We start from the raw sequence: 16,440 nt of genomic DNA, 5'->3' as shown, positions 1-16,440 counted from the left end.
TGTTTGTGAATTCTGGCTCTGCCTTTGGTTGGTCGGGGCTGATGTGTCAATGGAGTGGGCTAGTGCCCAGTCGCTAGAGCTTTGTGGGGAACACTGAATCCCAGGACTGAAGAATTTTTGCAATGCTGCATGGGAGTGCAGCGGGTTAGGAAGATGTTCTTTTTAACTGACATGACTGTTTCCCAGGTGCAGGGTGAAAACATGTGCCTAGGCCTCTTGCCCTGATACTGAGGAGGTGGAGACCACTGTGATGTAGGTGCTTCTGAGGGCAAGCGAGGTCACACTCACTAAGGTGTTGGGTAGTGCTAGAGCTGTAAACTGTTGAAGCCACGCAGGGGAGGAAATGTGGAAGCATCCTCAACCTGGGAGAGAAGGATGGCTTGAAGGGGCCTTAAATTCTGTCCACACTTGTCTCTAATAAGGTAGTATGGCCAGCATTGGCAAATAAAGCCAGCAGTGTCAGGGACCAGGGAGGGAAACCAGAGTCATACAGCAATTGTCACCATAGAACACAGCCCAAACACCTTTCTTCAAGGTGTTTGTGTGGCAGCTGGATGTTCTAAAAGGATTTCAGGGCTGAGGGAGAACAGAAGCTTCAGTGAGAGAAATGAGCCCCCAAATGACCAAGAACTCCAAGTTCTGTTGGCCATGCCATCCTCTCTCCAGGTCTGGTCCACTAGCCCAACTGGCATCAGGCTGCTGTGCACGTGACAGCTGGATGTTTTGAGAGAGAGAATTCATGAGGTGGAGGCTGGGCTCACTGCAGACTACATGGAGAATATACACTTCTCCACAGGACAGTGAAGAGTGTCTTTTCGAGACCTTGGAGATTTAAAATGAACAGAAGGTGCCTGGGGACGTCCTGCTCACTGGGCTTCAGCTGGCGCTCATGAGAGAAACAAGATGTTTGTAACAGAAACATCAACACAAGGAAGTGTTAAATGTGTTTGTCTGTTTGTACCTGAACTGTGGCCACGACCGCCAGGTATCTAAGCAGGTTCGTTGGGGTGGGGGGGGACAGGAGGCAGCTGGTACTGCCAGAAGCAGGAGTGGGCCTCCTCTTATTTAGAGCAAACGAGGTAGGGTGGCTTGAAGGCACGTTGTTGCAGGGTTTCCTGCAAATGTTCAACAAATGCCTAGGTCACAGGCCAGAGCTGCCTTGCCGTGTGAAGTCCAAAACTCCCCTGGGCTGTTTCTTCATAGAGTGGGTGCTCAGAATAACATGCCTCCTAGCTATCCCAGACAGAAACCTGCTAGAAAATCTGGTTGGAGAAGACAATTCAACCCTTGCCTTGTCCACCCTTCTTCAGGGATAGGTGCTCTCTGGCCCTAAGAAGAGCTACAGAGTTTTGGTGAAGAACCACAGACCACTGAGTGGCCTTCCTCCTCCTCTTCCTTGAACCCTCTTCTCAACCACTTCCTTCCTTTGGCTCTTAAGACACAGCAAGTTCTGTGACCTTCTCTCAGAAAGGCCTTGGCGAGCACTAGTGAGGGTAGGTCAGGTGGTCAAGGCCCCGGTTAATTTATGAGACTGCCCTCAGAGAGAAAACTATTTAACTAGGTGTCCAGTGCCTCCAACTTGCATTTTAGGTCCTGTCTGAGGTATCAAAGGCAAAAACCAACCTAAGGCGAAATTTGTCTCATTGGTGGTTTGCTGTTGTTCTACATGTTTCTGCCTAAGTGACTCAGATCTTGAGCCCTAGTAGAATAAGAAAGAGGGCTCATGTTTCCTTAGCCTCTTAGTGTTCTTCCCTAAGGGTATGTTGTCCCGTCAACCAGACTTCTGCTTTCCTATTGGAGGTCCCCATTTCCCCCCGAGACCTGTGGGTGCTCCCAAGAGCTCCTGGCAGAGTTCAGGGAGACCAGTGGCTCAGCTAATGACTAGTATAGCGCTTTTACTACTTCTTGACTTTTAACCTGTTTTCTTCTAATGTATTCAGCACCAGCAGTCAAGACTATTCCACTGGGTAGGTGTTAGCAACCCACTTAAGCCGAGGCATGAAGCAACTTAAGAGCTGAGATCTCTGCTCTCTAAGAGGACCAAGAGGTACCTGTAACACAGGTCCACTTCATTGTGTGAGATAAACTGTATGGTGCTCCGAAGCCCAGCAGGGCTTTACCAGCCCCTAGTGAGTTTTAGCCGTCTTGTCTCACCTGTTTACTGCACAACCAAATTTGTCCCTTTTTCTCTCAGCAAGGGGAGAAAAGTCTTTTTAGCTATTATAATGCCTATATAGTAGAAACCAAGAAGCTGTTACTTAGGCAAGCTCAAAGGAAGAAAGACTAGGGTCTCCTATTTATTATGGGAAGGAAAGGGGGTGAGAAGGGGTGGGGTGAACGAAAAGGTAAGAGCACCTGGTACTTTCCCTGTAGCAGTAGCACTTTAACCACAGGCCAGTTTTAGAGGCCTGTGAAGTGTCTGCCAACCCGGCCTGACCAAGCCCCAGCTGCCCCTAAACTGCCAAAACTGAAGAACTGCTCAAGTCCGCTGTTACACTCCCTTTCAGGAAACAGTAATGACAGTCACTCAACTTCAGGTATAGCCAAAATGCTTTCACTCCTTAGCTTTGCCAGCTCGTTCCTTCAAAACGTCTTAGGAACCCTAACTTTCTGACTCCACCAAATCTGTACTCTGGAGCTGCCTTCTTGATTCAGAACCTGGGGATAGAGAGATGGGTCCACAGTGGACAATGCCCTGAGCGCCTCCCTCCACCCGCTGTGTGGTACTCTTACAAAAACAGATACTCCCTCTGGGGGAGAGCTGCAGACCAGGGTTAGACACTGTGACTAAGCTGCTTTCCTCCCCAGAGTGCTTTATTTGGGCAGAACGTGTTCTCACCACCGTCCTGGACTGCCTCTCTTGGAAGGCGTCTTCTCTAGTGCCTGGCTAGAGCTGCAACAAAAGGGACAGACCCCACTTTGGTAAAAGAGAATAGGGAAAGGCCATAAACAAACAAAGACAGACTTGTAGTTTATTTTGTATTTTTTTTAAATAAATACACTTTACATTAAAGAAAAAGGCCTTTGATTTGTAATTTCCACATTGGGGAGAAAGGGAAGAAAAAAAGATTTTGAAAAACTGAATCACAAAGAAAAATAGAGGGAGTGAACCTATATCCTAAGTTCCCTCAACTCCACAAAACCAATATCCACAGCGACCTTGCTGCCCCTAAACCATGAAGGTGGGCGAAGCTAGGCATTTACTCAGCAAATAAGCAGTGCCTTCCTCCCCACCTCTGGCATGAAGAAAAACAAATTGACCTGACAGCATATGAGGCAACAAAACAGGTTAAAAAATCATATATTATATTTATAATAAAATATTCTTAATCCTTATCAATTTAAGAAACCACGATTTTCCTTTTCATTTAAATACGTATGTAAAAATGCCTCTGTATTGTTCTTTAGACATCATTTTCTTCCATAGAAAATGAAGTGCAGGGACAAGAGACCTGGTGGATATAAGTTCATACCCTCAGTTATAAATGCCTGTTTTTTTTTTTTTTAAGTTTTATAAAAAACTACTTCTTGTTCTTTAAGTAAAGAACATTATACAAAGAAAATATATTGTGAAATAACCCCAGAGACATGTTTTTTTTTTTTCCCTTGAGGAAAGATATGTCCATCCTACGAGAAGGGGGAAGCAGAATAGGGCCTAACCTCTGTTGTCTTTCTTGTGGTTGTTATTGTGTTTGGAAGGACCCTCAGAGTCCAATGAGATTCTCTAAAGCCATAATCCTCTGAATGCAGGGCATGCAATTCCTTAAAAGACAGACAGCCCTGGGAGAAAGGGAAGGGAAGGTGTTCTGAATTCATTTGACTGTTTCTCGCCTGCCAAGAATCGCTTCCATGTGGTGATGGCTCCTCACTCATTCAGAGATAAGATGATGTCATCTTCCAAATCAGAGTTGTCAGAGCTGTCGGCTGAAAGGTAAGAAAAGGGAGAGACTAGATTATGCACTAGGCTTATAGGAAGCTTTCAGGAAGGAAGCACCTGCATACAACATACATTTATGCCTGAGCAAGGCTAATTACCAGTTTTCAGAAAGAAGAAAACACATCAATTAACTCCTTGGAGCTGGCTCTGGAGAATATACTTGTTGTTGGCAACAGTGGTCACCCCCGGGACCTCTTGCTCTCTTACCTTTCAAAGGGGCTGGATGCAGTGCCCTCTGCTTCCTAGAGGTTCTTCCTGCCTGGGAGGCCCTAAAGGAACCAGGCTAGCCCTCTCTGAAGCTTCCACCCATGACCCCTGAATGGCTGCAAAGGGGCAGGGTGAGGGGAGCAATGAGTGAGCCCCCACAGCCCTTTGCCTCTGGAGTCCTTCAGTGATGAGTACAGGTTTGCCTCACCCCAAGGACCACTAAAAGGGTAGGCTGAGCCCCATCAAAAGTGAGATTTATCTTTCCTTAAACTCCTTAGCCTCTCTCTTCTCAGAAGACCTCTTAAAGGCAGAGATAGTCAACCTAGGATTCATTCCTCTGCAGTTTCTGAATATAATCTGCAGGGAACAAATTCCCAAAAAGTTACTGGCCAGCTTGCAGCAATACCAGAGAAAGAGAGCCTAGAAACTCTAGGCTAGAGGCCAGCAGGGAATAAGTATGATGCCCTGGAAGGTGGCAGTATGTCTGGCACACAAGGAGCCCTCTGCTTGACCATCTGCCTTCTTGGGCAGTGAACAAACCACATTAACACCTCTGGAAAGACCTATCAAGGGGTGAAACTGTCAGTAGCAAAAGGAACCCTCAAAATGAGGTAAACATGCCATGTCAAAAATGGAGAGAAACAGAGTACCTAGCTTACAAGGACTCTAATATTTGCTGAGTGACAGTAAGGGAAAGGTCTTAGTGCCCATTTTGATTCTCACAGCTCAGAAAGCTGTGAAATGATTTTAACAAGGTCATCAGGGAAGTGAGCAGACAAAGCAATGCTGAGCTGGAGCCCTGCAAATGCCCAAAGGCTCTGGCGTTCTCATGTAGAGAGGGACAGGCACTGGTTCCGGAGAATCTCTCATCAGCCTTTCCCAAGGATACACAAGAGAATCAACTCTCAGGAAAGCTGAGGAAGAACAATACATGTTCCCAAACCTTCCTTCATTCACTGCAATCTCCTTTAGGAAGACAACTGAAGTGAGTAAAGTAAAACCAAGAAAAGCGTGGCTGTGATACAAGAAAGTCCTGACGGTAAACAAAAGAAATGGCTGGAAAAACCAGTGTTCCTGGGTCTAAAAGGGTGCAAGCATGGCCTGATTCTATTGGTGAGGAGTAGGGAAAACAGGATGGAGAGATCAAAGAACCAATACCTGACAGAGCTGAACCAAAGAGCCTCATCAACTTCCTTGCTGCAAGCGCTCCAGGAGGAAGTGCCAGCAGGGAAGAGTAGGGCCTGCTGCCCAGAGCCAAGCACTGCACTGTGTGCCGGGCCGTGGTAGACCTTCGAAGAATCCTCCAGTGCTCACGTGATCTAAGATCCAACAATGCCAAACCCACCTACCTGAGACCTGTCTGCTCATCAGCTGTATAGCTAACAATCTTAACAACTCTGCTTCACATCTAAGGACTGTAAATGCAGCTGGACGAGGATCATAGCACAATCTTCTTTAAGCAAATAACCGTCAGGAGCAGAGTTTGAGAGAGAACCTTCAGGGCTTGGGCACTGACTCCTCTCCTGGTGGTCAGGTGGCAGGACTCCTTTCTCTACCTTTCTTAGGCTTTTCTCATCCTCCAAGTGTTGAAGAGATCCAATCCCAGATGCTAGTCAGGACCTCTCTTTCTGAAAGGCCCTCTGAGGCAAAGACAGTCCAGATATAATCAATCCCTGCAATGTTTAATCTGTTGCTCTACAACATACAGGCCTTTTGGGGAGGCAGAACAGAGAAACACCAAGACCTGAGAATCAAGGTGTTTCTCTTTGTAGGGCTGGGGTTCTGCATGTGGAATCAATCACTGGCTATCCAGGGAATCCAAGGCCTATACAAAGTTATGTGGGGGCACATGGATGTGGTTTTCTATGGCCACGATGATTTTCATCATATCCTAAAAGGGCTCCATAAGCCCAAAAAGGTTAAGAGCTACTGCTCTAGAGGATTAGTGTGAGGCAAAACACCGGCAAACCAAGAGTACAGAGAATGCTCCCTTTGTCTGCTCTGTTGTGAGCTGCTGTGGGCCTCTATAAAACAGAGGAAGAGCATGGAGTACACGCCACAGATGCCACCTTTACATCACCACCTTGGTTCTACAACCCAAACTGAAATGTCCTCAAGTTATCATCTATTACAGCATTTCACATCATAAATATTCCCACCAAGTTCAAGTAAAATTCATTCTTATTGCTAATAGAATTAAAGTTTTCCAGATTACCTATTAGGCTTAAAAGAAGGAACTTCCTAAGCAGTTAAAGACTAATAATTTTACAGGCCAAATACAAATTTAGTGGCTTTATATTCAAATTAAGAATGGAATAATTAGTGATACTCTCTTATGTCAGGGGCACCACCACCTGCTGCTCCCCTAGTCTACCTTACTACTCGTAGTTGAAGGAAAATACAACCTGTGCCCTATGTGTCACTATTCACAGAAGACAGAAAGGATCAGTAAAACTTGCCCTTTTATTCCTATCAATACTGTCATGTGTCCCTTGCCCCTTAGTCCCTCTTACCTGGCTCTCTGACCATGGCTAGGGACTAAGGCAAGTCCTTCTCCACTGAATCACCTCAACCTCCAAGTATGGAAAAATGGAAGCTGGTACACAGCAGATGGGCAGATTTAAGGCACTCCCTCCCAGCGCCCCCCAGAGCTTCCTCAAAATACAACTTTGGCAGGAGGACTTATGTAAAAAAGACAGTCTCCCCTAAGCAAACTGCCTTCTATCTTGAGGGCTAGAAGCACATATAAGATTTATCCCAAAGAAAATGGATTCAGATAACTGTGGAATAGGAGAATCTTTCATATATATGCTTAACTATATACTGCCACCCACCCTCCCCTACCATACACACACATACTCTTTCTCCTACCACCAATGATTATAAAAACCAGGAATCTGCCATGAAGAGGCTTGGCATTTGTTGGGCCTAGGCCAGCACAACAGAATTTTCTGTAATGATGCAAATGTTCTATATCTGTGCTGTTCAATATGGTAGCCACATGTGGCTACCGAGCACTTGAAATGTGAGCATGAAAATGAGGAAGTAAATTTTTAATTTAATTAAAATTTTAACGGCCACATGTGGCTAGCAACTTCCATATTAGGCATAATACCTACCGTGGTTGTGAGAATGCTGGCTGGGTTAGCTACAAGAAAAATAGCTGGGTATCACAGGGATTACTCCCTAACCAGGCAGGGCAGCACTAGGAAGAACCAGGACCACAGCAAGCATGAGTTTGTCAACAGTGACACATATCACAGTGATGCCAAATAAGTCTTCTTGAAACACACAGAGTACAGCTGCAGAACTAGCAGACTCTTAGAACTATTATTAGTTGATTTATTTAGGATTTGTTAGCATAGTCAGGAGACAACATGACTTCAGAAATCTTCTTCTTCATAACTTAGAATAAGAAAGATTTAAAAAAAGGAACAAAACAGAAGCTAAGAGAAACATCGTCCCCTGGCCTTTAAGAGCAATTAGGCAAAAGCAGACAGGAAAGGGCTCCTCCATGAGAGGGCTTTTATTGTTTCGTAACTTCAGAAAGGAGCAGGCACAGCATCCCATTAGCAGCTGCCTCTGACAATTCCAGCTCTGCCCTTCGGGAAGAACTACACTTTGGCTTTCCATTCTAAGGCTAATCCTCTAAGGCAGGGGTCAATAAACTACAGCCCATGGGCCAAATCATGCCCATCACCTATTTTTGTAAATAAAGTTTTTTGTTTCTGTTTTTGTTTTTTGAGGAAGATTAGCCCTGAGCTAACATCTGCTGCCAATCCTCCTGTTTTTGCTGAGGAAGACTGGCCCTGAGCTAACATCAGTGCCCATCTTCCTCTACTTTATATGTGGGATGCCTGCCACAGCATGGCTTGACAAACAGTGCCATGTCCACACCCAGGATCTGAACTGGCGAACCCCGGGCTGCCAAAGCGAAACATGTGAACTTAACCACTGCACCACCAGGCTGGCGCCATAAATAAAGTTTTATTAGAACACAGCCACAATCATTAATTTACATCTCATCTCTGGCTGCTTTCATACTACAACAGCTGAGGTGAGTAGCTGCAACAGAGACCATATGGCCCACAAAGCATAAGATATTTACTGTCCGGCCTTTACAGAAAAAGTTTGCCAACCTCTGTTTTAAAGATAAGAGGTAACAGCCATTTGGTTATATAGTCTGATGACAGAGCAGATGATCAGGGACGTGAAACTGCTTTTCCTCAAGAGGCTAGAGTGGCCAATCTACACTTCTGGGGCACAGAACCCTGGTGTGGCTTGCCTGCTGGGCTGGCACAGGGAAGGGACCTTTCTCTGGGTACCAAGGCTCAGGCTTATGGTTGGCCCTAGACTTACTGTCCCCCAGGATCAGTTCCACTTCCTCGTCTGCATCAGAGTCTTCGTCCTCCCCGTCCTCTCCCTCCTCTAGAAGATTTGCTAGCTCCTCATCAGAAGGAGAAAAGTCATTGTCCCCATCCTCCCCTGCGTTCTCGTTGTTGTCATCCTCCTCCAACTCCGCCTCCAGCAACTGGTCAGTGTCAAGCTCATCTAGATCATCAGTGTCGTCATCATCTTCATCATCATCTTCTTCCTCCTGTTCTTCCTCTTCCTGGTAAGAGAGCACGAGGTCCATTAGGGCAAATACAAAGGCCTAACCCATGTGGGCCCCATGGGGAGTCTTTCCCTCCTGCCCAAAGGACAGAGGAGGAAAGTGTCAGTAGAGAGAGTGGTAGTCTAGGTTAGCAAAGACTTCATGGGCCAGCCACACTTGTCAATGAAGGCTGAGACAGGCACATATATGTCCCCCAGGACACTCAAAGCACCCCTCAGACAAGGATTACTGGTCACTCCACAAAGGCATTGACTAGTCATGCAGCCTTTATCCAAGGAAACAGCTCACCTCACAGAGGTCCCTGCCATCAATATTTTAGGTTCCTAACTAATTAATAACAAACCCAAGAGGGCTCTTCTCTCTCTGCTGCATCAACCAAACCAAGAGAAATCAGCTGAGGCACTGAAACAAAAGCTTCTACCTGGAACCTAAAAAGCAATGCTTTAACAAAACACAGGAAGAACAAAGCAGCTGAGTCATCAGCTCCTAAGCCCTTCAAGTTCTTGCCCTTGACCTTATAACCAAGGATTTCAGTAAACCTCTGACAATGCTATCATAAGCATCCGATGATCTGAACATCCAACAAAAGACTTTTACAATATAGAACATTGATGGATATCCACATTTTCTGTTTCAAGCCACAAACACACACACACACACACACACGAAGTATGCTAGAAAAACTGTCTATCCTTCTGTTCTTAAGAGAACTTCCCAAAAGCAGAAAAATTACCAGAAAACTATTTAAATACTTGATTCTAGGTACCCTGGGCTTTGTAAATGATACATTCTGGCATCTGCCACAGATTTCAACTTTGCACTAGAATCCAAATTGTTTGCTTTCAAGCAGGAAAAGACACAAAGACACCTCTTTGCTAAGGATGACAGCTACTCCCAAGTAAATGTGACCAACATTCAATCACTTATCCTTCTGCTCAAACATCAACTGTCAGCCTTGCCAGTAGCAAAAGGATTCTAATTCCTGCAATAATAAAATATAAAATTCATTTAATACATCAGCCTAATGAAAGTCAAGACAGAACAAGCCTAACATAAGGAGAAAAAATATTTTAAAAAACCATTTTTCAAAGTGTTGCTGCATGCCAATCACTTGAAAACCAAATACTTTGTGCTTATCCAGCCTCTAGTGTCCATCAGCTGTAATGTAAAACTAGGCTCACATCAGCAGAGTAGCTCTGCTTTATGAACTTTTGATAATTCTGGAACCACTATTTAGAGATTTTTTGATATGCTGTTTGACCCAGTGATTTACACTTTTCAACAATTTCTATCTAGTAGCTATATGGGAAAAACTGACCCCTTTAAATACCTAGTAATCCTAATGCCTGTACAAATGTCTGTTTGTTCTACACCAGAGTTTGCGTGTGTGTACATGTGTGAACGCACACAGATGAGGACCTGAGACGACCGTTCCACAGCTTTGGCCGCCCATTACCTCCACATGGACAGCTACTAAGCATCCACTCACTTGAAAGGAGCTGAGAGTACTTGAAGGCAGTAACGATAAGCTGAGGTACAGACAAGCTCCTAGCCCCTACGAGCACATCAGCTCATACAAATAACTGGGAAAGGGGAGAAGGGTCAAAATTCAGGGAAATAACCCAAAGTGCTTACCAGATTACAACTTTTGCCTCTTTTTTCCAGGCATATTTTCATGGCCTTGACGACTAAAGTTAGTTCTAATCCATTAATAAAGTCACAGTTAAAAACAAATACATTAAAAAAGACAGTATCCAGGGCCCTGTGTTTCTTAAGCCTCTATGGAACAGAATAATTACATTTAAAATTTAAGATATCTTAACTTTTTTAAATTTCTGACTCTGAAATTAACTTAATACATAGTTATTGATATGCACATTCATCATTGTTTGAAGAGTATGGGACAGGAGAAAATGCCTAGGCTTTGGGATCAAACACCCAGGGTTAGAATCCTGGCTCTGCCAACTACATGTTGTGTGAACTTGGGCAATTTACATACATTTTCAGTGTCTCAGGATAGCATAACTTTTTAAAGGTCTACTGTTGAGTGGGTATATAAAAGGCTAAACTGTTCAAATAGGCATCTCTTCACCAGCAAATTTAGGAAGACTGTTCTCTTTCATTTCTAAAAACATCAAAGCTTAGCTGATCCAGGAGAACTGAAGGAAAAAGCTCCAAAATCAAGAGCAATCCTAGAAAATATGTTAACCAGGGTCTAAGCTTTGAAGTACAGACACCATTCCAAATTCTTCCAGGAGCCTACAAACCCAAGCTTTATTTAATCTTGCAGCGGAAGAAATAGTTTACTCATCCCAGACGGCCATGAAGACATATTGTGACCGTGACAGGGGAAGGGAAATGAGAAGGAAGAGATCATCTACCTCAATCTCATGTAAAACACATCACTTCGTGATTTATACTCTGTGTTTAATGACTAACACTGGTTTAACGGGTATTTTGTTACCCATGGACATGGCCATAAACTCACCTTCTAAATTTTAAATCTGAAAACTGGATCATGAAACAGAGGCTCACGAGATGTGTCCAAAATGCTGTGGTAGAATCTAATTATGTGGTTGAACCCAAAAGAGAGTCTAGGAAGCAATTTTAGGAACACTCTTTCCTGGGTTAAGTACTTGGTTGGTAACATGAGCCCCTCTCCTTCATATCTAAAGAATAAAGCTTCCATTAATTAATGGTCAAAAAAAGTAAAAACTAAAAATTACTTAATGAAAAAAGCAAATCTTGCTAGAACCTGACTCAACTCCGGCAATATTTAGATAAGGTATTAGATCTAGGAATATTGTTTTTTTAATTCTCTAATAAGATTTCTCTTTAAGGGCTTGGAAACAGAATTAGAGGACTCCAGGGCCAGGCTAAACTACTAATAAATTTCCCTACAGAAAGAATTCCAAAACTCTTCTCAATTCCACCTTAAGTCAATTTCATGGCTACCCAAAGCCCTAAACCCCTGCAGATAAACCAATCCACTCTCCTCCTGTACAGAGAATAGGTCAACCGGCATGAACTCCCTCAGCTGCCCTCTGGTTCCCTCTTCACATCTAAACCTGACTTCAACCCTGGTCTGAAGAAGAAGCAAGCCTTTCACTCCTGCTCGGGACCTCAGTCCACCCCAGGACCTCATGACCACAGTTATACTTTTCTCATCCCCACCCCACTCAGAGTCTACCCTCACACATCTCCACTGCCTTCTCACCTTCTCTGAAGAGGTTCAGCCTCCCCAAACCTAACAATTTCTCAATCTACACAGGCTTCAAATTCCTTCCACCTATAGACTTTTGAAAAGAGTGACCTAAACTCTATTCCTGGCCGCCAGGTACTCAGCCATCAACTTGCTCACTCGTTCATTCACTCTGTCTCTCTTCCTCTAACACTTGACAGTTTGGCTTCTGCCCATATCACTCCATAGTGTAGCAGTTAATGGTGTGTACTCTGGAGCCAGGCTATCTCCACTGAATCCAAATCCTACTGGCACTGTGATTGACTTTGGGACAATTTGCTTAACCTCATGGGGTTGTTACCAGCATTTAAAAGGGAAAAAAAACAGGTATACGCATATGTATATAAGCTCTTTGGAAAGTGCCTGTCATACATTAAGGGTTCGACAAGTGTTCATTTGCTGTTCCTGTTACAATGACTGAACCCTTCCTAAAGGAATACAAAGGCCTGAATGGCCAACCACAGGCCTTCTCTACAGTGACTGACACTAATGTATCCTGGCCTCCATACTGGGCTGCTGGACTGATCTTTACCTGGTCTCTTCCAGATCTCCTCTTCTAGGCATAAGGGTTCCTACAACTTTTATTTCTGCCTTCATCTTTCCTCTCATTCATAAATCTTGAACTCTCATTATATAGCTCTATACATCTGTACCACAGAAATTTTAAATCCCTAAATTCTAAAACTGAACTCAAAGCACCCCTACACCTAGCACCTTTTCCACACTTCTCCAAATTACCAGATGAAAATATCAAATGTCTTTCAATTCTCCAACCTCTGTAGCTTCATACCCACAAATCTGGGATCCCCAGTACTCCCTCCTATCCACTCTCATTGCACTCATGTACTGCATTCTTCCTCCTCCTACCCATCTCATCTCTCTATCTCTCTATGGTCTTATCCCTTCCCAGATCAAAAACCCCTAGGAGCTCTATAATGCTGCCCACATTACAGAATTACAACAGGAGCAATAACCATTTACTTGACATCTATCTAATGGTAACTTCTCTGAATCTCAATTTCTTGTTAAAGTAGGTGATTTAATTCAATCAGGGGCTCCTACTGGGTGTGACCATCAGAATCACCTAGGAAAACATTTTCCAAAATACACATGCATAAATCCCATACAGGGTCCAGGCTGATAGAACCAATCTTTACAAATGAAACTCACACAGGTGGGTTTTGGAAAGGTTCCTCTGGAATTGTGAAATGCATCTGTAATGAAGAACCACTTAGGCATAAGATGACCTCTGAAGTATCTCCCAGTTCTCAAGTTCTACTTTTCTGTAATAATATATACCCTATCCACAGACTCCCAGAGACAGAACCAAAAAGGTGAATCCATTGACCTTCTTGGCTACATCAAACTGTCTTGCTGTCTAGGACTTAAACAATTTGACTTTTTAAATTTGTTTCTAGACTATTCAAAATTCTTCTTTTTTCAAGAGAAATAGCTTTTAGCCTATGCTGCCTTAAAAAATATAACCAATTTCAGAAAACCAAACCTCTGATCATACTTTAAGAACAGTTAACCTAAAAACTAGGATAGCTTTTCAAAAAATGTCATTAAAACCTGAGCCTACAGTCTTGACACTTCAACAGGTCATATTTTGCAAAATTTAAACTCCTTTCTCCTTTGACACTTGTTCCTGGTGTTAACTATCCTTAAAAGCTCTAGGTTCATTTCAGGGTTGTAACTGCTTGTGTTTTTCTCTCCTCACTGGCAGAATCTAACTTACGTACATTTTAAACTTTTTAGACAAAAAAAAAAAGGTCTTTCAGGAATCACTGACCAGGCTTACAGCAGGTGTGTCATCAGTAAAGACTCTTACCATCCGCTTCTAGGCAGTGGAAAACACACAGGAAGCACAGCACACAGTGTGTCCCAGATTTCAAAATGGAGTGGAGAAAAGAGAGCATTACTATTCCCTTGGTTTTTTGGGTTTTTAAAATAAATTTAAGGTTAACTATAACTAGTTGAAATGTATTGGCTTTTCAAAATCTAGGAACAAAGTTCAATTGCTAATCTTCTGTTTTATAATTTTCCTAAAGGCCAACATCAAAGTTGATAGAAATTGATTTTTAAAAACAACACAGATACCAAAATTCTAATGGATAATATGAGCTTTGATAAGTGACTAGTTTATCTCTGCTTTCATCAAATGCCCAAGACTAGCAGCCCCAGGAACCAAACAGTTGTGGCTGTCAAATACATAGTATATGTTTTCATTCAACAATATAGGAGTACAGTTCATCTCTTCTTGTTAAACTCCAAACTTATTTAAACATAAGGGCAAAAGACAACCATTTTTATGGTATGTAAATTATAACTCAATAAAACTTTTTAAATAAATAAATAACAACCATTTATACATATATATAGGCTCTTTATGCTGGACCATTTTATCAAATGGCAGCTGACTAATCAGGCTTCTGAGTTTATTTTGCTAAGGTGAAAAGGCAAATTCAAAAGGTATCAGTCACAGGTGCCTGCATCCCTGAGCCATGTAAGTCATACTTGGAACATATGAGAAGACCTGAGAGCAGATATCTAGACTACAACAAAACTTTGAATAGAAAATGACTCATATGAAAATGAAGTCTCCAGTTTTAAAATCAGGTTAGGCACACTAAGAAAAGTGAGTTAAAAAAAAATCAAGCTGGCACAGGAAAGAGGTGGTGAGGAGACATCTGATGGAGAGGGGGCAAATATAGCAAAACACTAATGCAAGATTCCAGGAGGACATGTGAATCAACAGAATTAAAGTTATAAAGGAAACTTGCTTAAATAGATATGGTATTATCCCACTAAGACATCTCTAAAACAAAAATCAAAATACCAAGGGCTTACACGTAAAAACAGTTCTCTAATGGATGTCCTTGAAATATGAAATGCACCAGATGATCCATAAGGACTGTGGTATCAATATGTAGTGAAATGTGCCTCGATCCTGGGAAATCCAGAAGCAATGCTAACTCATCCATACTGCACACCTACCCACACAACTAATCCTCTCCCAGCTAGAAAGCTTTCAGGCTCTTCTGCAGACTGGGCTTTGGGGCCACTCATCAGGATCCTCTTGAGACTGCCCCTCTCAACCTTGGCTGGCCACGCAAAGAAAGCCTCTATTTTTCCTTCCTGTACCAGAGTCATAAATCCTAACAACCACCCTAACCCCCTTTCGAATATCTTTCTCTCTTAATCTCTCAAAAGGAAAGTTAAACAGAACCACAGAAGAAGAATCAGCCTTTCCTCTGACCCAAGCCTCCCTGGAAAGGGTAGGATAGGAAGAGAGAAGCACTTGAGTTGTTCCTTTATAGTGGTCGCTTGATTCCACAGCCAGGCACCGAAGAGTCTCCTCTCACCACTCCACATCTGCAAGAATGAGGCCAACCCTGAGAATAGCCCTCCAGCTCCCAAGATGTCTAGGGCAATGCTAGCTTCTTTTTTCTTGACCTCCTCCTCTTAGACACGACACCAGATATCACACGGACCCAGCTGACAATCACTTCTGCCCACTACTCATAAACTGCAAGGATGTGGGAGGGTAGAGATAATGATAATGATGAATAACTTAAAATAAACCCAGTTTTTGCTTCAGATTTACAGTTCAACATGTAATATCCAAGAAACATGACACAGAACTGGTATCCAGGTAGTGATCTGTAGTGATAGGGGTAGTGATGAATGTATTCATGGAGGAGGAGACAGTCTGCAGCCACCTGTACCACTGAAATATACCGACAAACAGCTTGACAACATCACCTTCTATATCTACTCAAGGATAAACTACATCCTATTTCATGACAGCTAAAGTGGAAAAGAGCATGCGTTAAGGGAGAGATAGGTGTCTAAGGTAGCAAAAGGCCATAAGAATAAAAGAACAGACACTATTAAGAAACCAACCCAAGGCAACCACATGACGTTAGGAGGATCTAATACCACTTGCGAACTCTAGTACCAAGACAGACTATCAACATGTAAAAGTTAAATAGTACGGCACTCAAGAAAACATGAAGATCAATGTCACAAATAAATCAAAGATTTCAAGTATCCACCTGAAGACCTCTCCCTTTTACCCATATCTCATAAACTAAATGAGCTTAAAACATTGCCAGCTCCTCATCCATGAAACCATGTGATCACTGAGGACCCTACAGACCATGCAGCTAGAGAGCATTAAAGGAATCCTTTCTATACCAGGGAATCTCTGGCAGGTTTTGGTGAAGTGGTTTAAACTCTGAAGCCTAACTGTCCTTTATAATAAATACAGTGTTTAAAAAACTATGGTACTGCTTCTGGTTTCCAGTCTGGCATGTAAGAAGTTGGAAGCCGCCACTCTACCCTAACAATAAGTAAAAAGCTGAACAAACTGAAAAATCAACAATTCTTCTTAGAATCAACAGACAGGCAGGGTCATAGGGCAAAGCACCACTCCCA

The 16,440-nt window shown here is 43.0% G+C and overlaps 1 protein-coding gene across 3 annotated transcripts in view; it reads right to left on the bottom strand.

The window, feature by feature from the left end:
• Nucleotides 1-2,958: 2,958 nt before the first annotated feature.
• The window catches only part of DCAF1 (DDB1 and CUL4 associated factor 1), a 78,292-nt gene continuing 64,810 nt past the window's right edge, over nt 2,959-16,440 (bottom strand). For all 3 annotated transcript variants that reach the window (XM_070575223.1, XM_070575224.1, XM_070575221.1), the window contains exons 23-24: nt 8,504-8,756; nt 2,959-3,924 (exon numbers count right to left, since the gene is read on the bottom strand). In XM_070575223.1, coding sequence (XP_070431324.1) covers nt 3,866-3,924; nt 8,504-8,756 — 312 coding nt within the window. In that variant the 3' untranslated portion in view covers nt 2,959-3,865. The remainder of the gene's footprint in view (nt 3,925-8,503; nt 8,757-16,440) is intronic.

The sequence above is a fragment of the Equus przewalskii genome, chromosome 15 (assembly GCF_037783145.1).
Source record: "Equus przewalskii isolate Varuska chromosome 15, EquPr2, whole genome shotgun sequence".
Classification (NCBI taxonomy): Eukaryota; Metazoa; Chordata; class Mammalia; order Perissodactyla; family Equidae; genus Equus; species Equus przewalskii.
Note: the sequence above shows the minus strand (reverse complement) of the source record. Positions and strands in the feature narration are given on the sequence as shown.